Here is a 23,570-nt window from a genome sequence, read left to right as displayed (position 1 = left end):
GTAAAAGTTCTTGTCAATATTTTTTCACTTTTTGAAGCTGTAACGTCCCTCTTACCTTTACTGTAACCCAAACAAATGACATGATTTTCCCACAGAATCTATCAGGTGACCTCTTGTGCTACATGGATGGAAAAATGTCATTCCAGAGGAGAAACTGGTGTAATTGGAAAGTGTCCGATTGACAGAGGTAAAGGTGATCCTTGTCAGAATAATTTTCCTGACATTCCTTGTCCTTCCCCTCATTGACCTGTGCCAGCAGCTCTTTCAGCCACACAGTCTGACCCATTGTGGTGGAAACGTTCCGTTTCAGACCATTCTAAAGAGGAAAACCAGAGTAAACGGATGATCTGTGGCTGGATCAGGCATGAGCTGGGAGGTTTTTGTCCTGCACAGGCAGTATTTCTGAACATTTGTGCATCACAAATGCAAAGTAAAGAAATAGATGTATTTAAAAATATTTTTTCCATTTACTTCACTTATAAAATATTTGGTATTTGAGCTTTACAAAATGGAAAAAATAAGCATTTTCTCAGGTGAGTGCACTTACAAATAGAACAGCTTGCCTTATATTTTCAGATTAAAAATGTAATTATTAAAAAAATCATTTAAAAAAATACATTTTTTATTTTTTGTTTTTGTATTTTGATAAATAAAAAAATGGAACAATAACACAGCGTTCAATACCTAAAAATAGTATAACTTAATGATAAAAATATGCAGAAAAAATTGTTTTTTTTAAATATTTGTCCTATTTTTTATATTCTAATATACAAAGGAGAAAATAAATCAAATGAAGTTATTTTAAAATTACTAACAAAAATGAGAATTACTTAAATTATCTTTTAAATATTTTTCAACAGTTTTTAAAGTTAGTAAATCTCTGGGCTGTGATGGATCCCAACATGGAACAGGAGTAAAATACACATCATCAGTGGTCAGTTTACTTCTGATGGATGACCGTTAAATTATATTCTAGCTAAATCGTTTTATGCTCCTTTTAACGTTGAGATTTTAGATTAAATCAGTGATTTTTATGTTTTATAAATCAACACAAAATGTATTTTAAGTTCAAGCCTCCCTGGGTTTGATGGAGACAGAAAAAATGTGGCAATTGTCACTTTAACACAATCAAATTGTATTTGAATGAAACTATTTCATAGCTTGCTAACACTTCTCACTACTGCGTCACATTTCTCACACTTTTTGAATTGTTGACATGAAATCAAAAACTATTTGCAACCCCAACTCAGTGACTCTGTTTTCTTCAATCAGTCCCAATCAGGTTTCAATTTCCTTCCAAATTTTTCACATTTTTCTAAACTTCCTGACTTGCGTCACAGTGGAAAATTGACAATCTCCAGCAATATTTATTGGAAATGTCCTTGCACAGGCACTACGCACTTTGTTGACAGCAGTCATTTAAACCCACTTGTGCTTTGACAAACAGGGAGTCATATTCTAAAAGCTTTTGAAAGACTGTAGAAACTCGACAAATATTTCATTTTTGCTGTAACTATTGGTTCAAAGATGGTAATAGTGTAAAGTCACAGAAGAAAAAGATAAAACAAGCTAAAAGAGAGAAAGCTAAATACATCTAAAGACACTTCAATGGATTCAGCACCTGTAGGTCATGCACTAAAACTAAAAAGCCCAACAAAAAAAAAGAATCAAAACCAAACAAACTTCTTGGTGCGTCTGTCTCCAGAGCCGCAGTTTGATGTAACCGAGTGTAATGTGTGCCAAGGGCAGGCACAAGGTCCCAACATGAGAGGGTTTTAATAGCAGCACATTAAAATAGAGCAGCTTTCATTGTGAGTTCAGGACACGTAGGGCTCTCTGTGACCACGGGGACTTGAACAAAGGCGGCTGACGCAACAGCCCATCAAGATTTACAAGCCTTAGATCTTCACAGGTGACACCACGGTCTTCAGGAGGTGGCGAGACCAAGATTTGGTTTTCAAAGAAACAGTGCTACTCGTCTTTGCAGGTGATTTGAGACCTCAATCCCATGAGAAAGTTTGAAGTATAGGAGAGCAGCTGGGAATGTAAATGCAGTTTTCTGTGCATCTCGATGACGTCGGCGTCACGCTAAGCCTTTATTTGGAGAGGAAAACTGTGTTTACATAACGTGATTAAAAAAAAAAACATTTAAATGAAGAAGTTCTTAACATTTTCAAGTGAGTAGATAAAAATAAGGAAAATTCAAATTATTTAAATTAAAAAATATGCACAGTCAGCTTCCAAAATGAATTATTATTCTAAATAAATTTAACAAAGAAAAAAAAGTAGAAAAAAGCTTAAAAAATGCTGATAAAGAAAAGCAAAAAACCTTGTGTGCACACAAGTGTCAGTGCATTGAGCCATACAAATATAAACCAAACATGTTTATGATGTAATCTGCTCACGATAACAAGAAAATAAATAACAACAATGTTTTGATAAAAACATGAAATTACAGATGCAACATTATTCGGAAAAATATAAATATTTCCAAAGAAAATATGATTGTTGAATTATTATTATGACACAATTGTAGTCATACACTACTGCCAAATACTAGTATTTGTTTATGTATTTATTTGTTTATATTTTTTGTTTTGTGCTCAGCTAACACACTGCAAAAACAAAAACTTTAGAAGTAAAAAGACCGTTTTCAAAGATAAAACAATCTCTTATTTTGTGTCTTATTAAGAACGTTTCTCAATTTTAAGTATATATATATATATAAGTTTAAGAAAACATGTCTAAGTCACTACATATTTTTCTTAAAAATAAGAATTCTTAATTCTTGGTAAGATTATTTGTCTTACCCCATTGACAGATTATTTATTATTGTTTTTTTGGATTCTTTAAAGAAAACATTTCAACTTTTGAGATTTTTGTACTTATTTCAAATGGTCTATTTTTGCAGTGAAGCATAAATGCCCACTATTTAAAACTGTTCTCTTAAATTAAAACTTGATAAACTTGGTAAAAAATAATGAACTTTAACAACAGGACAATGCTCTTTTATATCTAATATAAATCACAACAAAGGAAAGTCTAAGAAGACCATCGACGCCTGTCATGATGTCATCAAACAAAAAAACCTCCACCAGACTGAAGCACTTGCATCTTTTCCTCACAGATGCTGCTCTTGTGTCTTACCTTTGTGATTTTTGGGTGGGTGCAGCGGCTGTTTCCAGACGTAGCGTGCATCCATCCTGCACCTTCAGCCAACTGCAGTGGCTGATGGGAGTTTCCTCCGCTGGTGCACTCCTGCCTTAAGGAGCACTTCTTGTCTTGAATGCACCAGCCACATTCGAAGCGCGGGTCGGCCTTCAGGCACATCCCGCAGCTGTCCCGCAACGCCCTGCACTTGTACAGGTGAGCTGGGCGATAGACAAGAGGAAGACACAAATATGAGCTGATTCATCATTTCTATATTCATGTAAGCTCATTTCACTGGAGAATAAAATCATAAAACGCCAACAAATGCCAACTATTGATCAAATCAGAAACCATCACAGAAATGGCGCCGAAACATGACGGCAGTCAAACAAGGCGGCGTACATAACAAGTTCAAAACATGAAAGAACAGCTGAAAGGCTAAAAAAATACCAGATATTTTTTGGATAAGTCACGGTTTTTGCATAGTTTGTCAGCGGTGGGACTAATTTGTGGTTTTCCTTTTTAAATAAGTAGCAACAGGATGACACTGTAAGTGTGTGTATCAGTATTTACTACTGACAGCGACAGAAGAAGAAGCGCCGCTCAGTTGGTCTTATGCTACGTTCACACCGGGCTCGCAAATCTGCGTTCCAGCGACTATTTCACATAAAGAGTCTAGTAAACAGGCATAAATGTGCGCTTCAGGTGTCACTCAGAATTCCAGAGCCTTGCTTACGTCACGATAGCTAGCCTGGATGCAGCGTCGGGGCCCACCTCTGTGCTGTATAGAATCGTAATTCAGTGAAAGGCCATAGTGATGTCAGCTTTCATTATTTTCTTAAGGAATCTGCTCTGAGGAAAGAATGGATTGGATTTACTGGTCAACGTCAATAATTATTCGATTATTTGCAGAAAAGAGTTATTTTTCAACTGGATGGAGAAAGAATCAGAGTTTTGTATGAAGTTATTTTTGAAGAAGGATGCAGGACACAGTGGACAGCCTGCTCTTTCACCGGTAGATTTTATTTTAGATGGATGTTTATGTATGTATTTATATGTGACGATCAGAAAAAAAGTGATTGAAAACCATGCCATGGTGTGATGCTGCGCATTATTGCATTGCCCGCTGTACTTTAATTGTGTCCAAGATGGGATTTTTTTAAAGTGTGCCTCACATATTTAAAAAGAAACTGAAAGTAAAATAACATTAGCTGTCACAAATATGCTGTCCGCGCTTGATCTAATCCGTGCAGGAGCACCGAGCTGCAGCTCACCGCTATAACCTGCTATAAAGGAACCTCCGGGTGGTTTAACCGGATACCGGAATCGTTGTCCTGAACATAACCATTCATCTGCCTCTAAAAGCGTCATCCTAGCTAGGATGAAATCAGTTATGAGCTCCAGCTAGTGCTAATGCAGCCTAAATGATCATGTTTGTTTATTTATTTTTTCATGTGTGTTTCGCTAGCATGTCTGGGGGCGATAAGGGGCGGGGTTATGCAGCTCAGCACCATAGCCACGCCCACACAGAGGGATTTTTGGAAACTAAGGCTTCAGATCAACAGGAAAAATGGCTTTTTAAAACATTTAGGATGTGGAATTTGTCTTAAAAACTTCACAGTCCTAATTAAAACCCCACTGGGAACGTTTAAAGAAAATTTAAAAAAAAGGTTGTAGGAGGACTTTAAGTACATTTATGGGCTCTAGGTACAAAATGTGGAGGGCAGTGAAAGCACGTCAAAAGTTGAACCTGTTGACCTTTCAGCAATCCGGGGCTCGGACTCAGTATTATGGAGAGAAAATATACTCACCCCGATTTGAGTACATCTTTGGATTTGTGCGTGCGTAAGTTTTGATTTGTTATACATACATTTTGCGCATAAGTACCAAAATTATATAATAAAAAGTATACACAATTTATACATGCACAACTTAAAATTACAACAGCTTGAAACTAACTACACAAATATCTTTAAAAGTTATGCAAAAATCCCTTGCTACGAACACACAAAACCACATTTACGCACAAATCTGATGTGAGACTCTTTTGACATCTTGTGTAACTGATGCGTTTAAGTGCTGCTTGAATGCTGGGTCATCAGAGTTTTCTTATCAGCTGCTTTCAACTTAGATTGTAAATAATATCTGGTGAAAACTGACATTTTCACACTTTCTTAAACAGACATAAAAACAAAACAAAACAAACAAAAAAACACACCAGCAGAGAAAAGTCTTATACTGTGTCAAAAATCTGGCTATGAAATACTGAATATTTTCAGTTTCTTTTTATTTGTTTATTGCTGTTTAACTTTGCAACTTGTTTTGCAAGTCTGAATTAGTGCAAGCCCCTTCAAAAAAGGAAAGTAAGAATAAACAAACTGGGATTAAAACTGTGAATAATTTGTCCAAAATACTTTCCCTGAAACAGCAGAATTGTCTTTCTTTCCACTTTTGGCAGCCACACAAAATATCATTTTTGGCTGAATTGACAAATATTCTTTAAATCTTTTTTCCAATATTACTGTGCAGGATTTTATATAGAAAAATACAACAACCCACAACAGGATAAAAGCTATAAAAAAGAAAAAAAATCAAAAATCAAAAATCAAAACAAATTAGTGAGTAAATATTTTAGAATTTAAAATTGAGTTTGAAAAACAAATAAAAAATGCTTAAAATGTGAGAATCTTAAAATAACTGATGGACAGAGTTTGTTTTGGCTCATAAATTTGGAAAAAAAGTCAAACTTGGAAAGAAAAGTGAAATTTGGAGGGCCTGAGAGGAAGCCGAGCGGCATAAATGAATGTTAATCACCCACAGAACACCTAAAACCTTCAGCAGGTGATTATTATTGGCACTGCGAGGCTCCGACAATGAGAGAATTCTGTTTTCACTGATAACTTTAAGAAGAATAAAAGAGACTAGAGGGAGATCAGCGAAAATTAATTCAACAGGTAATGCCTTCTGTTGCCAACAGGGAATTGATAATTTATTCTTGGAAGGAAAAAAAACTCATGTCTGCAGAGTGGAAAAAGTCAAAGGTAAAAAAATTAATAAATAAATTGTTAATTAAATCAATGAAAACCCAAACACCTGAGAAGCAGAAGGAACGGCAGATGAAAGGAAACGAAGAAGAGGGGAAGGATGAATTTCAGCTGTGCTTGTTAACAAAACAGGAACAGGGATTGTTATGAATTCAAAGATGATGTGGGCCCTCGAGGCTCGGAGGATCAGAGGAACACAGCCAGAAAAAGTGACTCAGGTTGGGAGAAAAACCAAGATGGGAGACGAGGAAAAGGAGGAGAGCCACTTGCAAAATGGAAAGCAAAAAGTAGGAGTGAATGAATTGTTTTATCTTTTAATCAGTGTCGTAATTATCTCGGGTGATGCTGAGGTGCCAACACCTGCAGGCGCGTTTGGTTGCTCCTCACGAGTGAAAAGCGAAGCTGGAAAAACGGAGAGCGGCAGAGTCTGCTCCTGCAGACAGAAGGCAGCTGGACTTCAAAGCCAGCCTCTCTCAGTTCCATCTGCCTGACTCGGCCCTCTGTTCGGCCTAATCTGATTAGCTACGCCTCAGCTTAAAAGTAGCGAGACACTAATTAATCTGAACCAAATGAATGATTTAATTAACATTAACATCTCCACTTTACACCGGGGCAAAGCTGGGCCGAGCCGCTCTGCCTCAGACGGATAATGCGGCTCCAATTCAGAGAGAAGAAGGCGGGGATGAAGCGAGGAGGGATTAATGCAAGATGGAGAGAAAAGGAGGAGAAGGTCTTTATGAGATTTGTGTGAGTGGGGACAGTTTCATAAAGTGTGTTTTTCAAAGGTATTAGACCTTTAACAATGAACGTCGCATTGAATTTGTGTAATCTGTGGAGAGCTGATGGGATTGTTCATCCATACGACCCATCTGACACCTGTGTGGAACGTCTGTCTCTGAAGAGCATGAGTGGATGCTGAAGACTCTGATTCAAAGTCAGGCAGGCCCACACCCACATTTATGTCACTTTTACGGCACCACGCCCGAACCTGTAGGTTTAGGGGGAGGAACAGTTTGCCATGTCTTCATGCTGACTGAAGTTCAACAAACTATCACAACAGTTTTACTAAAGTTTGTAATTGAAGGATAATAGAAACCCTTACTGAGTCTGGTTCTGTTGGAGGTTTCCTCCCAATCTACCACTAACAGAACATTATTCTCTCCAGTCACCCTTTGGATGTCTTAGTGCAAGTATTAAAGGAGCATTACCATGATTTTCTAAAGCCTTTCAGAGTGAATATCCATATAAATTATCATATATTACTTTTGGAACACTAAAAAGCAAATTATATATGAAATGTTAGTTATTTTTGTGGACTCATTTCATACCTGGCAGTAAAACAGCTCAATCTCTGAGGCTCCACCTTTCAGTCCCTGTCGGTCCCGCCCATTTCACAAAGTCATCCTAGAGCTGGTGTTCCTGCGCGTTAACCATTCTAACAAGTGAACATCATTTTTCTGTTTGAAAATACGATAACATCCATTGAAGTTTGTCTCGCGCTCCTCAGACGGCTGCGTCTAATTCAGGCTGCAATCTGGAAAAGTGCAGCGAAGATGAAACTTTGGTTGGTGGTTTTATGGAGGAGCTGTACCATTCTGTATGATACGCAACTTAGAATTTATAAGCTACAATCAAAACAGTGAAAAAAGAAAAACGAACGTTAAACAAAGAAAAAAGTCCAAAGCACATAACCTCAGACTGAAATCTATTTCTACAGAGTAAATCCTCATCTAAAAATGTCGACAGCATGCTCCTCTTGTTGTTTTAAACTGCTGCATCGGTACATTCCATTGAGGAAAACAACAGTAGGACAATGATTGGTACATTGTTGAATTGTAAAGTAGGTGTTAAAAGGTCTTCACGGACCCATTGATGAAGTCTGCTCCCATTGGCTACCCGTCATCTGTCAATCAAACCCCCCAGACGGTCGACGTCAGACCCACAAACGCTTATTGAGCCATCTGATTGGTCAATTTATAACTCTAATAACTTGTGATAATGGAAAAAAAATCTTTAAAAAAAATTAGGATTAGAAAAAAGAAGTTAATCAGAAAGCAGCAGAGGAAGAATGATTATTCTGACATATAAAATGACTGAGAAATAACTGTCTGTTTCTCAATGGAAGTCAATGGGACTTTGGCCTTTTTGCAACCCAGTGGTACTTCCTATATGGAACACGGAAGTAGGGGGGCTTGAACTGACCAGTTATTTTATATACAGTCTATGGGCTGTCCTCAATCTATGATGTAAACTGGTGAGGACAAGCTCATTTCATAGGTATGGGAGGGGCTAGTGTTGAAAGCGAAGGTTTTTACTCAGAAGTGCATGAATGGATCAAAATACCACCTTGGGATTGATTATAGTGAGAAATGATCAGTATAATACACTTAAAAGATCAGAGAGTTGATTTTTCATGGTATGACCCCTTTAAATCCTTTAGGTAATCTGTTGGTCGCTGATATAAAAGCTTTTCTTAACCTTTTTGTCTCCGGACAATTGTGTCATGAATAGAATAACCCAACAAACATGGATAAAAAAATACCTTTGTGTCAATAATTACTTTTAAAAAATGTCTGTGTAGTTAGTTTTAAGCTGTTGTAATTGAAAGTTTTGTGTATGTAATTTTATTTTGTATTTTCTTGTATTTTGTAATTTTTGTACACATGAAAACACAATTGCAAGTACATAAAGTTAGCACAAAATGTATTGTATGAGTTACAAATCAAGAAACACGCACACACAAATCAGATGAGTCCATTTTTTCTCCATATTTTTTAATACTTAGTGTCAAGAAACTAATTTTATTTATTTTATTTGTAGAGTAGATCTCTCTCTCTCTTTCTAGATAGATAGATAGATAGATAGATAGATATCAATGCCACACAGAAATACTTTATATTCCTTTTATTTTCCTTAAAAAAACACCTCATCATCAGCATATGTGTTTATATTTGGTATTCAAAGTTGCAGATTTCCTTGCTAATTTCTCTCTGGGGTTCTGATTTTAAACCCTGTGTCTTGAGTCCAACACTAATGTTACTACAGTTGTCTACCCATTTTCTCATCTGTTGTTATTTTGAGGTTTGGGTTGTGGAGGAAGTAGCTTATGCAAGGGTAGCAAGATTTGAAATCCTTGTCGACCTTTCTTCTCTTTTGGAAGGGTACTGACGCCTCCTCGGACCAGCAGTCTGCTGCGTGGTTTCATCCAGGTTTTCTGTATTTTGCCCTGAGAGCTCAGTGGAATCATTCTGACACTCATAAACCAGATGTTAGTTTTATAGTCAGCTTCCATCTGCACTGCATCCTTTGCTAGAGTTAATCATCCAGAAGTTCATTTTTTACTACTTTCATTTGATTAGCACTATTCTGCTGTCGAGTTCATATTGCAGCGCCTGCCGTTGCTGGACAGACGTTAGATGGAGCAGGATTTAACCAGGAGGTTGATAGCAACTTCTGCCTGAACCACTTTAGAAGCTGACACGTGTCTCATTCGTCACATGACGCCAAACAGCTACAAGTACAGAGAGTACTAAATAGATGGTAGAGTCAGAGGATTTTAGTTAAAACTATTTACTGGGTCTTTTCTGTACTGAACAAGCACGCACAATATGAACTAACAATCCAATGTCCACCCTGGAAGGGAACCACTAACTTATGGATGCAACTGATGACAAAACTAACCCAAACTTTAATTCCCATAATGCCTTCTGCCCACCGCAGATCCTATAGTGGGCAGGTTCATTACAATATTTATTTTACAATAAATACCTAAAATTATAATTTATATATTCCTTCATATTTTTATAAGAGATTATTTCAGTATTACAGTTTAGATTATGGATGCCCAAAGTGGGACCTGCGGGTCAAATTTGACCCACCAAAGGTTATCTTTGCAGCCAAGCCGTGGCTGCAGAAGCCGCAGAATGTTTAGTTAAAAACTGTTGGTTTTTTTGCCTAACCTAAGTTTTTTTTTATTTTTTTGCTAGTTCATAATTATGTTAAAAAGTTACAGTTTTAAAGTTTTATAAATGTAGTTGTAGAGTGTTCAATAAAGGTCTCTTGTTCGGCCCGCGACATGAGGTGTGTTTTGGATTTTGGCCCCTTGTGCGATGAAATTTGACACCCCTGATCTACGGTGTTCCAAAACTCTACGGCTGTAATATACTTTCAGCCTCCAGGTGGTGTTGTTAGCACTTTGTTTGCCTGCGGCTATGGGTAAAACAACCCCTATGTAAGTCAGTACTGGGCTTTTTTGTGTATTAGAAATTCCAAAGAGCCTTCACGGTCACTTCAGATGCTTTTAGTTGTCTTTCAGCTCGCCATGATGGAGCGACAACAGCAAACGGATAAATTCAAAAGAGCAGCTCCACGTCTCTCATTAGGATCCCAGTTTTCTGTTTTCATTGGAAGAAAGTTTGTTTTAGTTTATTCTTGTTTTTTAATTAGAAATTGTCAGTGAGGCCTTGATGTTAAAAGTTCCAAAGACAATTTTTTCTTACTTTTTATTCTTATTAATGTGTGGTACCTTAATGAATACAGAATAAAAATAAATAAATTAAACCAAATTCTTTCTTTACTCCTTTTATTTCTGGACATGCAAAAAAATATTGTATTTGGCCCGTGGACTGGGATCCGTTTAGATTTTGGCCCTTTGAGCAAAAAAGTTTGCGCATAGATAGTTCTTTCAGTTGTCAAAACCCAGTAATAAAATGTTTGCACTGATCCTGCAATAAATGAAAACAGGCCTGATGCACAATAAACTGCATATAAGAAATCTATGAAACGCTAAGAGATGTGACTTTACTGTATGTAATTTTAGGATGAAAATCAAAAAGAACAGAAAAGCAGCTGAAACTAACAGATTGGAAATGGTTAGTTAATCGGACTCTGCATGTGTTTAGAGGAAAAAGGACTGTATGACACACAAGAGCAAGACTCGCATTATCTTGTGTAATGGAACGTCTAAAATCATTAGCCTCCACCTCCCAATATATTACACTTGATGAAGAATTTAGAATTGGTAATTGTTTTCCACTTCATGCACAAATACCGATTTAAAATAATAAATACCATCCCTCTATGTCGCTTTCTGTTTTTCTTTATCAGTCCCTTCATTCACATCTACCCTCGCCATTACACAGTGCATTTATCAAGCTGTCATCCAGCCACTGCTCTTCCTTTTTCTTCTGCCCGTTGCTTTCCCCATTTGTTTGGCTTCCTGTCCGACATCAATCCCTATTAATTTCTGTGTTGGATGTTTGTTTGCTATTATGACCATCCATCAATCAGTCGCCGTTGCCCTCCTTTATCCATGCGACAAGCATAGTGGTTTTTGAAACAAATGGTACATTTTCGGCTTTCTCCCTGACGGTTGTCAAAATGACAAGGGGTTTTATAAAAGGGAGAAATGTGCCCATGTTTCTGCTGCCAGGAGAAGCTGAGAAAGGGGAGAAAGTCCTACCTTGAATGTTGAAGGGGTTGTCGATGACAAAGTTGCCGTTCCACACCACAGAAAGGTCAACCGGGAGGTCACTGATGTCACTGCCCTCGTAGTCGTACTGCAGCAGGGAAACAGAGACGTGACGAGCGTGAGAAACTTTCCATTCAGAACAAACCCAGACTGGAAATCGGCTGAGATATGGTCCGCATTTGCATAGTGATTCAGCCACAATTTGTGATTGCAAACAGTGATACAGCTCAAGAACACTTGATGCATAAATCCACCTAAATAGGCACATCTCATATATACACACAGGGAAGATGGGTTACAGTCGAATAGGCTTGGAGAAATGGGAACTGGAATGAGGAGATGAGGAGAGTCGGAGGGAGTGGGACAGTTGACAAGATCAAAATAGGGAGATGGATGAGGAGAGGGGAAAAAGAAAGTGAAGAGGAGGTGTAGAGATGGCCAGGGAAGTGTATGGAGCCAGAAATCGCACAGTGACGTGTCTGAAAGGACCCTTTTCATTTAAACATAAGCTAAGTGGTGAGATGAGGGTTTGGGAAAGATAAGATGGGAAGCAGAGTTAAGTGAAATTGGCATTTCCAATTTGCTCACTGACACACTGGATTTGGTAGACAGGGCTTGACCATCCCATTTGGGGAACGGAGGATAAGAAACAGACACACAACCACCCACCCACACATGTGTTTGTACATCCCTATTGTGCCATAATAGGTTTTTTTGTCTAATCTGCACCAAACTTCATGCAAATAAATCGAAACTTTAACATGCACTTGCTTGTTGTTTGTAATTTCAGCGGGAAAATCAATCCCCCTAAACGTTAGGGGAAGCTTTTTTTCCCAGAAAAATTAAAGTATAATAGAACCCACTGTTAGCCATTTGTTAGCATCCTACGTGTTTGCAAAAGTTGAGTATGAAGCCTTTTTTTGTAAAACTAGTAAAATGTACTGTGGGGCAAAAATGTATTTGGCCAGCTACCAATTGTGCAAGTTCGCCCATTTAAAAGGTGAGAGAGGACTGTAATTTTCATCATAGGTATACCTCAACTATGAGAGACAAAATGAGACAAATATATAGAAAATCACATTGTCTGATTTTTGAAGAATGTACCTGTAAATTGTGGTGGAAAATAAGTATTTGGTCAATAACAAAAGTTAATCTCAATGTTATATACCCTTTGTTAACAATGACAACAGTCAAATATTTTCTGTAAGTTTTGACAAGGTTTTCTCAAACTGTTGCTGGTATTTTGGTCCATTCCTCCATCAGATCTCCTCTAGAGCAGTGATGTTTTGGTCCATTCCTCCATCAGATCTCTTCTAGAGAAGTGATGTTTTGGTCCATTCCTCCATCAGATCTCCTCTAGAGCAGTGATGTTTTGGTCCATTCCTCCATCAGATCTCTAGAGCAGTGATGTTTTGGTCCATTCCTCCATCAGATCTCCTCTAGAGCAGTGATGTTTTGGTCCATTCCTCCAGATCTCCTCTAGAGTTTTGGGACTGTCTCTGGTCAACACAGACTTTCAACTCCTTCCAAAGATTTTCTAGAGATTTCTTGAGATTGGTTAGACCACACCAGGATCTTGAAATCCTTCTTCTGAACCCACTCCTTGGTTACCTGGGCAGTGTGTTTGGGATGGTTGTCATGGTGACAGACCCAGCCATGTTTCATCTTCAATGCTGATGGAAGGAGGTTTTCCCTCTAAATCTGACCATACATGACTCCATTCATTCTTTCCTTTACACAGATCAGTCGTCCTGGTTCCTTTGATGGAAAACAGCCACAAACCATGATGCTTCCACCTCCATGCTTTACAGTAGGTATGGTGTTCTCCTTTCTCCTCCAAACAGTAGAGTTCTTACCAAAAAGTTCTGTTTTGGTTTCCTCAGACCATAGGACATTCTCCAGTCCTCTTCTGGATCGTCCAGATCTCTCTAGCAAACTTTAGACGGCCTGCACATGTACTGGAAATCATGTACACATGTACAGAAATCTTGCTTGCTTCGAGATGACCAAATTCTTATTTTCCACCATAATTTGCAAATAAAAACAGGATTTTCTGGATTATTTGTCTCATTTTGTCTCTCATAGTTGAGGTATGTCTATGATGAAAATTACAGGCCTCTCTTATCTTTTTAAGTGGGAGAACTTAAACAACTGGTGGCTGACTGAATACTTTTTTTCCCCACTGTACGTTCCTCATAAGGTAAAGTTAAGGAATCATCAATGCAAGCTTCTTTAAAGAACTCTGGCCTTAGCCAAAATCTGTGCTATTTCCACGCTATGACAAAAGGAAATTCTTAATTTTGGTGAAATCATGTTTTAAGAAAAGAAAACTATGCCATTAGCCAAAATTGCATAGATCATAAGTATGGATGGTTAAATTCATTTGTTGGATCTGAAGAATTACAAGTTTCACCCAGTTGGTTTGTTTACATTGTTTACTACACAACACTGAGCTGAGCGGAGCAGCAGTTCTCATTTGCCGCCCTTCCAGAGGCTGGAAGTGTTTTGGACCAGCTCCAGTCCGGCCTGAACGCTGCAGAGAAACAGAAGACCTAAAGTAAAAGCTGCAGAGAGCAGACATAAAGAAGGAAGTGGGTGAAGAAGAAGTCATTGTCAGGGCCACAGAAGCACAACTGTGAGCAGTCTGGACCTCTGCTGGGATGTTAAAGAGATGAGATGACCTCACACTGATAAAACCAAAGGATTTCAGAGGGTCATGAAGTGGGATTAAACTAAAACACTCATCACAAAAGAGGAGCTGAAGGAGTGGACTCTCTGCCCACTGCAGCACAGGGACCCCGCCTCATCACATCACGCTTGCCCTCCACTTTATTAGCATCTCTATTGCATCCCAGCGGTTAAAGCCGAGAGCATGGCACCCCGGCGAAACCACAAGACCCCAGCACACACCCCCACATGGCACTTGTCTTTCTGCCCCTCTATTAAACTTTAAGGGTTTCCACTTGTCCACAAAAACACTGGTTGAGCTTGTTCTCTTGTCCGTCCCTCCTCACCACATCATCCTTTATTCATATTGTCACATGGTTCCAAATGCCAGCACAACCACATCGTGACACCCGGTCACACTGAGCATCACCCCTCCGTCTAACTCACTTCCTGTGGGAAGCAGAACAGTTGAACGCTGATTCAATGTGGACAAAATAGGAAAGGAGCAACAGTGGAGAGATTTTACTATCTTAAAACCACAGAATATGGATTTTCTAAATTGACCCAACAAGGTTCTGCTACAAAATGAATACAAATTATTTCAGAGATCCGTTTTGACTGAAACAAAAACATTTCACTTGTTTCATAGCATAGAAAAGTTTCTTAAACTTTATAGGTAGAGTTTCTTGATCACCATTTCAGTTCATTTTGGCCTCACCGGTGCCATCAAATGTTGTTTGGATTAGATCAGAAATGGTTTATTTCAAGCAATCAAAGGAAAAAAGTAATGAATGTGCAATACAATCAATCATCATAAGTTTACACCCATAAAGACATGTCAAACACAGTAAGGGATTGACTGAAAGGGAGCGGGAGGAAGCAAACTTATATAATCCCACACCGGCTCGACCATACCGTTTTCTTTACATTTTATCATATCATAACCGGTTCGTAATTTAAGATCAGATATTTATATATTCCAACATAGATTCAGGTTATTAGGAATCCCCAAGTAACAATAAATCACATGAATATTTAAGTAGATCTAAAACTTTTTCAGACCTTGTCATTGCATATGCAGATCTATTATCAAAATTCAGACAAAATGTGCTGATTATTTTTCATTATAAAAAAAAATCAAGTATCAAACATCAACAAAAATATTTAGGGACCAAAGAATAAGTCTAATACCGGTACATGAAAGTCGTCATTCACTTATTACCCCAAAAACCTTTATGCTGGTAAGACCTACAGCTTTATTAAATAAATAATCAAATTTAATTCAAAAGCTAAAAATAAATATTTATGTCAATTTTCTCCTCAGGTGCTGAATTGCATATTTAGGAATTGCACCAAAATATTTTGAACCCCTATATTGTGATTGGTTAACACCTACTGTATATTCTCTGTTAACTCTTATACTGTGTTTGGGTCAAAAGTGACCCAAACAGTTTAATTCTGACCCAAACGATATAGCTGAGATATTTTAACCAACTGCCAACTTGTCAGCATTCTGTTACAGCTCAGTATGTTCAGTAATAAGTTTGATGTAAATAACAAAAAAAGACAACAGGTTTAAATTTGTTTATTCATTTGCCATGTTTCTTACCCCTCTTTCCTGCTGCCCAGAAAACAAAATGGTGGCCAAGGCCTTCACTTCCTGTTTATGAGAGTTGGGCTGGAGGAAGTAGAGGGGGATGGGTGGATTGGTTTCATTCCCTTTTACTTTAGTATTGATTTATGTTTATTTTGTTTCCAGGAGTTTTCAAGAATCTGTTTGATTGACTGTTTGAAGTGTTTTTCCTGGGCGGGGCCAGCCAATTAATTTGATTGGAGGGAACCCATAAAAGTCGAAGGATCTGAGCATGAAAGGAGGCTGAAGGGGGAGGAGCAATGCGGCCGTGTCAAATAAAGACATATATTGTTTCTGAACCCATATGGATCTCTGCCTGCAATGTATCATAAGTCAATCTAAAACGGCTAGTCTTTGCCCACATTGGCTTAAGCAGACCCTCCGTGGGCTGGCGTAGCAGGGTCCACATTTCTAAACCATATGGGGCCCACTTGGTCTTGCTGGCAGGGGCGGGAGTGCTTGTGTAGTCTGTAACAGACTGGCGACCTGTATAGGGTGTAACCTGCCTTCTCTCAACAGTACAGGACAGGCTCCAGCAACTCAGTAACCTCGAAAGGTATATTGGGGTTAACCCTTTAACACCGGAGCTCGTTTTTTGATTTACTGTAACTTTTCAACCGTTAACATGATAGCACCAGTAGATTGTGAATGAGAAAAGCGGCTCTACTGGAATTATCGTGTTAACGGTTGAAAAGCTACAGTATGTTAAAGATTATGAGTTTAGGCGCCACTGGTGATGCTTCAGGTGTTAAAGGGTTAAAGACATGGAAGGATGACATAAACTTATGATAGATTAAAGAGTGCGTTGGATAATTTAACCTATAAAATCCTTCTATTAATTCAAAGACATAAGAATTAGCTTGACTTTAGGACTTTTGATTGAATTTATCCACTCAAAACTTTTTTTTGTTTTGAACCGCGTCATCCCCTGACTTTTCAAATGGATCTAAAAGTGACAGAAACTCGTTTATATCAACTTTATCTCATTCAAACATCTATTTTCAGTGATAAGTAACTGAGCAGCCACTGAGTTAAAGCAAGTCTGTGACTTTTCTGTAGCTTTGCACTTAAAAGTGGTGTCAAACCACTACTGGTGGGATCTGGTGGGTACAAGTTGTACGCCCTCTCCTCCCCAGACGGCCCTCTGCTGGCCTGCTGTCCGGACTTCCTCCCCTGAGTGCGCAGAGCTGCTGGAGATGAGTAATCAGACTCATTACTGAAGCCTGTGGCCAGCTCCTTCATGTCACTGCATGTAATTAATCTACCTGAGACAACTCATAGTGTGGACCCCCCTGGGGAAGAAAGAAGGGAAGGGTGGAGAGGAAGGGAAAGGAGAGCAGCGGGTTGACAACTACAGGAGGAGAAAGAACGGAGGACACTTTTGGTGGCACTTGAACCATGAGGAGGTGAAGAGGAAAAAAGGAGAGAACCAGGGAAGGAGAGGAGGTGACATGAGGAGGAAAAAAACAGAAATGGGAGGAGTAGCAAAAAGTACAAAGTGAGCACAAAGCCGTCCCTGGCCTCATTACAGTAACAGCAGCCCAGCTCAGGTTCATTCGTTATCTGCTCCGGCACTCGTTTATTCTCCCGCTACATGAATTGTCTCCATGGGTTGCATGTCTCCATGGATCGTATGAATAGATATGGCTTCAGTGTGTGTGGGTGTGTGTGTGTGTGTGTCTGAGGATCTGAAAACTGCCGATGTTAACAAAACAGAGCAGCTGGTCTGCGAGGGGGAGAAAGCAGAAAAACGGGGAGCTGTGTGCGTCTGCATCCATGTTCAGGTCACTCTTGTGTAATTAGTCATGTTGAAGGATGCCCGAGAGCGTGTTAAAAATACACTACAAGCACACCGCGCTCGCACACATGCCCCCCCACCCACAGTACATTCATTTAAAGTCAATGGATTTGGATTTAACCATTTGATTTCTGCAGAGAGCGCAACAATCAGCTCCCGAAAGAGGAGCAAAGAAAAAACTTTGAACTAAAACAACTGCTTCCTCCCCGTAAATCTAAATGACTCTCCTGTACTTCATAAAAAGCAATAGTTCATGAATCTGTTTGCAGTTTGTTCCTATAAAACTGATGACTTTGCTGGAAACCTTGAAGCTGAACTTGCAAATTGTCATCACATGTAAAACTAGCATCCTACCCAGAAGTTCAGTTAAACTTTGGTCCTGAAATTTCACCATTTCCATCAAGCCTGTAAACATTTCTTCATTTCAGTCCTGGGATATTATTATGCACACATTTTTTTTGTTTTTATTTGGGAACACAGCAGGATTTTAATGTATATTTAGTAATGTATATTTAGTAATGTATATTTAGCCACATAATGGAATTAAATGGCATTATGTTTCAAAGTCAAGGCCCGGGGGCCGGATCCGGCCCTCCAGATCATTTTATTTTACAGTTATTAATGACCCGATGTTATCTTGCACTCATTTCTAACTTGCATAATTTTGACAAAATATATTTTTATGTAGAATATAATATTGAAAGTTATTTAAAGTTTAAGTGGATTTATTCTGAAATAATATTCCTGCCTTTTTATCATTCATAATTATGTTAAAAAGTTACAGTTTTAAATTTTAAAAAATTGGCATTCTGCTAGCTTTTTGGATTATTTTGGCATTAACTAAGATTTTTAGGATATTTTGGAGTTTGGCTAACATTTCAGCTACATGCTAGCTGTTTTGGCTAATTTAGGCTTTTCTTTTTAATTTGTTTAGGCTAATTTAGAGCTAGGCTAGGCCAATATTTACATACTAGGTGTTTTGGCTAATTTAGGCTTTTTCAGTATTTTAGGATATTTTAGGATATTTTAAAGTTTATCTTTTTTTTGGCTAACCTAAGTTTTATTTTAAAAAGCTTTTTGGGCTAATTTGACATTTAGCTAATATTTTTAGCTGGCCATCAGCTTCAGTGTTTTTGGCTATCAATTTCAGCATCTTCAGCAGCAAATTCAGCTTATGCATTCACACTAACATTTTAGCAGTTAATGCTATATATTTACTTCATATCTATGTTAAAAAGTTACAATTTTAAAGTTTTAACAATTTAGTTTAGAGTGTTCAACAAATGTTTATCCTGTTCGACCCGCTACTGAAGGTGTGTTTTGGATTTTGGCCCCTGTGCGATTGAGTTTGACACCCCTGGCTTCAGAAAACATCAATGAGGATGATTAAATAAAGACATGTTAAAAGTCAATGGATATAACCATTTGATCCCTGCAGTGAATTAAAAAAAGAAAAAAAAAACAACGTGAAACAACTTTCTCTAACCATTTGCATCAGACTCTACCCTTGCTGTACATCTAAATGACACTCTAGTACTTAATACAATCAATATTATATGCATTTGTTTCTCAGCTTGTTCCTATAAAGTTGTTGACTTTACCAAAAACATTGAAGCGGAATTTGCAAGTTGCTACTCAAAAGTTAAATTGCAAAGACTAAAACTTTATTGATCCCAAAAAGAGGGACATTGAATATAACCAACTCCATCAGTCCTATGAACTGATTACTTTGTTAACTTCATTTCACTCCTGGGAGATCACATAACCGTTGACTATATATGAGAACTGGACTGAATGAAAATAATTTGTTGACTCCAACCAAATGAAGTCAATTCAGTCAACTTTATTTTATTTAATTATTTTTTTTTTTAAATATAGACGATGGCATTGTGGAGCCAGAAAGTCGTCAGTAAGCTTTGACACAAAATCTGTCAAACGTTTTAAATGTTTTTAAATGGGGGCCAGCAGGCTCCACCTACTTTTATTGAGGTATCTGATTGGTCAGTTTATACTGTAACTTGAATATTTTGAACTACAAATATATATATATATGAACAAAAACAGCGGATTATCAAAATGTTCAAAAATTTCTCTATTTAAGTCAATGGGATTTTGGTTTATTGGAGCTGGCGGGCACTTCCTGTTTGGAACACTGAGGGGGAGGGGTCAGTTCTCATATAGAGTTAATGAATATGATTATTATAATTATTTATTTCCTTTGGGAACACAGTAGGCTTCTTCTACTGCATATTTAAACGAATAATAGGATTACATTATTTTAAAATAAACTTGACGATGACTTGTCCATGTTAGCAAAAGGTTTTTCTCTGGGCAAACTATGGCCCATGCAGGGGTTATATGTGGCCCGTTTAATCTGGCCTGCCATATGGGAATAAATAATAATAATAATCCTTGTTACTTATTTTTTTCCCTATTATTGTGGTGTTTCCCAATAGATGGCACTCTATATTGACCTTTGTTTAAGTACAGAAAGCTATTTCGCAAAGAATTGACATTTTTTTTACTTTTACGTGAGTTTTCCAAGTCATACAGTCCTTTTTCCAATCATTCCAACACCACATGAACCGGCATGAAGCCCAATGAGGCAATCTTTTTTTTTGTGATAATATGCTATGTAAATAAAATTGAATTGAATCGAACATGAACACAGCATTTCTCTAAGTTTATGATTTTTCGTGAAGAACATCAAACCGTGCAATGGTGCAATCAGTAAAATGAGAACTAAAATCACAGTTTTGAAATAAAACCACCAAAATGTTCTATATTAATTTAAAACATATTTTCATCCAGATTTGATGTTATATCTTTCTTTTATGAGGTGGCTCACCAAAAACACCCCACATATCTGGCCCTGCTCTGGTCCTTCTGTCAAATTTAAGAGCCCCTTTGGCCCTCAAGTCATAAAGTTTGCCCACCCCTGCTCTAAATTTATGTTTTTTCAGCATTATGAGAACAGGAAATGGGAAAACGGTTTTTAAGGGTTATTTTTTTCTCCCTCTTTAAAGTACACATTGGGCTTAAACACACCAGCAGTGTTGTGCAGAAACAGTGTCCTGGAACTTCTCATTTGTCAGATATCATACATCAAGCAGCCCTTTGTAAAGCAGGCACACACAGACACAAACAAACTCATCTTTTCAGAAGGGACTGTGCAGCTCTGCGGCGAGCCAGATGCATGCAGGAAGTGAACGTGCACGTGTGCTGCACACCAGCCGAAGTGTGTCGGTGTAATAAATCATGTAAAGCAGGTTCCTGGTTGTTGCTGATCCTACAGTCTCCGTCTGCTCCACATGATTAGGGAGAGGATCATGTGGAGAATCTCCATATGTCTGCTTCATGTTGAGCTTCCAAACCCCCGGGGAGGACGAGAGTGTGCACGTGTATGATCGTCCACGAACCGACCAGCAGGTATCCGTGCAGCTGAAGCGTGCACACGCCACGCCGGGCTGTCCTGTGAGCAGGCCAGCGTGCATCAATGCATACTTGAGGACCCCAGTGTATTTGGGTTCAATGTTTCTGTGTTTCAGTGAGCGACTAAATAATGCACACAGAGACAGTAAGATTGAGCGGCTGAGTGTTCATCTACTGCTGGCTAATTTTCTCTGATTTATTACCCTTTGCTGCCCCAGCCGCTGCTCGCTGTGATACATATACACACACAACTCCCCACTGAGGATATTGAACATCATAGAAGCGCCGGTTCTCAATCACAGATGGATCTCCTGTCTATTGATCCTCAGCATTAATATTTTTATTTGCCTTCCTTCTGTTTCGGGAAGTTTTCCTTAATCCTTATTTATTCTCCCTGTATTATTTTGGTAATTCCAAATAATAAACTTCATTAATAAACTTCCAACAAAAGTATTTCACTTTATTTTAGAAGAAGTTTATTTCAGTTTAACATCAAAACTTTGACACGCAAGTGAAATTCCATAAACCTTAAAAAACCTATTTTTTTATTAGTTAAATACCTGTTTCATTCTGTCCTGCATCAGTCCTGGACTAAAAGAACTGATTGTTTCCACAAATCTTTTTCTAACTTCGCCTTTGAGCAAAAATTTAAAACCCGCCACATGCAAAAAATGCTGCCTATACCTAGTACTCAATGAAAATGAATGCTCAGTATAATGAAGGACCTCCCCCCAAAAATGATGACAATCTCAACCAACAGGGACATCCAAAAGAAGATTATTATGGGATAGCCACAGGATGTGTTGCTGGCAGCCATATTGTGCCAAAGTTAGAAATGTGGTGATTTTCACATTTTTGCACAGTATGGGAAAAGAAAAATCTGACACGTGCAATCCGCATAAAAATTCACACACATCACCCGGTTAAGTCTACAACCACAACTGAAGTTTCGTTGACCTTTTGTCTCGTGAAGAGGCTGCCATCTTGAATTTACCCTAAAAAAAAAATCCTTCTACAAATTTAAGCTCAGAAAAATATGGTAAAAATAACTGCTGTGGGGTGGGGGTTGCCTGGAGCGTGGGGCGGGTCTCCCTTGGGGGGCCCTGGTTCGTTCCTGGGCCCCTAAAATTGCTCAGAGATAAAACCAACAGAAAAGCCTCATTTTTTTTTTTTTTTTATTGTCCCATTTCTAAAAGTGTTTTCTGAGGCTATTGCTGATGTGACATTGTTGTGTGTTGCTGTAATGGAGCCAAGGGGTATTCATTTTAAGCTATGATGGTCTGACACATAAATGTGAGTGTGTGTGTGTAACTGCACTGGAAATGCTACAATTGAATTGCCCTCTGGGACTAATAAAGTTTTCTGAATCTGAATCTGACCAGGGTGGGAGAGGCGGAGGGGGGGGAGAGGGGCATGCTAGCTGCAGCTGCTCAGCCAGTGAGGATGGGTCAAACGGGGTCAGCGAGGGTGGAGCGGGCAGCATCTGCAGGCCATGCAACGCCACTCGCAGCTTTGTTATTAACTTTGTTTCTTTGTTTATCTAGTTTGATCACAAAAGTTACATTTAATCGTGACCCATTAGGGCCACCAAACATTTTATAATTTAAACACAGTTTTCTAGAGCGTTTTGTGTGCTAAAATATTGCACCAAAAACGTATTCTTCTGCAATACAGAACCATCAGAGATTACAGAGGTTCAAACACTGTCCTAAAACAAACAGAAGTCTGTCATGAAACGATAAAGTTCAATCTGGGCAAAGACAAATAATATTTCAGTCTTAAAACGAGACTTCACCGCTGGAGCTGCAAGTTTCACCTCAGTCTATTCCACACGTGTCAAAGTCGAGGCTTATAATTTTATTTTATTGTGACTAATGGCCCGATGTTATCTTGCACTAATTTCTAACTTGATTGATTTTAAAAAAATATATTTTTATGGAGAGTAAAATATTGAAATTTATTTAAGTTTTAAGTTGATTTATTCTGAAATAATGTTCCTGCAAGGGCTGCACGGTGGCACAGTGGTTAGCGCTCTTGCCTCACAGCGAGAAGGCCCCAGTTCGAATCCCAGCTGGGACCTTTCTGTGTGGAGTTTGCATGTTCTCCTCGTGCATGCGTGGGTTTTCACCGGGGACTCCGGCTTCCTCCCACCATCCAAAAACATGCTTCATAGGTTAATTGGTGACTCTAAATTGCCCCTAGGTGTGATTGAGAGAGTGAATGGGTGTGATTGAGGCCCTGAGACAGACTGGAGACCTGTCCAGGGTGAACCCCGCCTTCACCCATCAGTAGCCGGGATAGGCTCCAGCACCCCACGACCCCAGAAGGGACAAAGCGGACAAGAAGATGAATGGACAGATAATATTCCTGCTATTT

General features: G+C 38.5%; 1 protein-coding gene across 1 annotated transcript in view; it reads right to left on the bottom strand.

The window, feature by feature from the left end:
• Positions 1-23,570, bottom strand: part of plxna1a (plexin A1a) — a gene marked incomplete in the record, with an annotated part of 315,581 nt that overhangs the window by 74,153 nt on the left and 217,858 nt on the right. The window contains 2 exon segments of the mRNA XM_024293231.2: positions 3,148-3,371; positions 11,656-11,752. Of these exon segments, the coding sequence (XP_024148999.1) occupies positions 3,148-3,371; positions 11,656-11,752 (321 nt within the window).

This window comes from Oryzias melastigma, linkage group LG7 (assembly GCF_002922805.2).
Source record: "Oryzias melastigma strain HK-1 linkage group LG7, ASM292280v2, whole genome shotgun sequence".
Lineage (NCBI taxonomy): Eukaryota > Metazoa > Chordata > Actinopteri > Beloniformes > Adrianichthyidae > Oryzias > Oryzias melastigma.
This window is presented reverse-complemented; position numbering and strand designations above follow the sequence as displayed.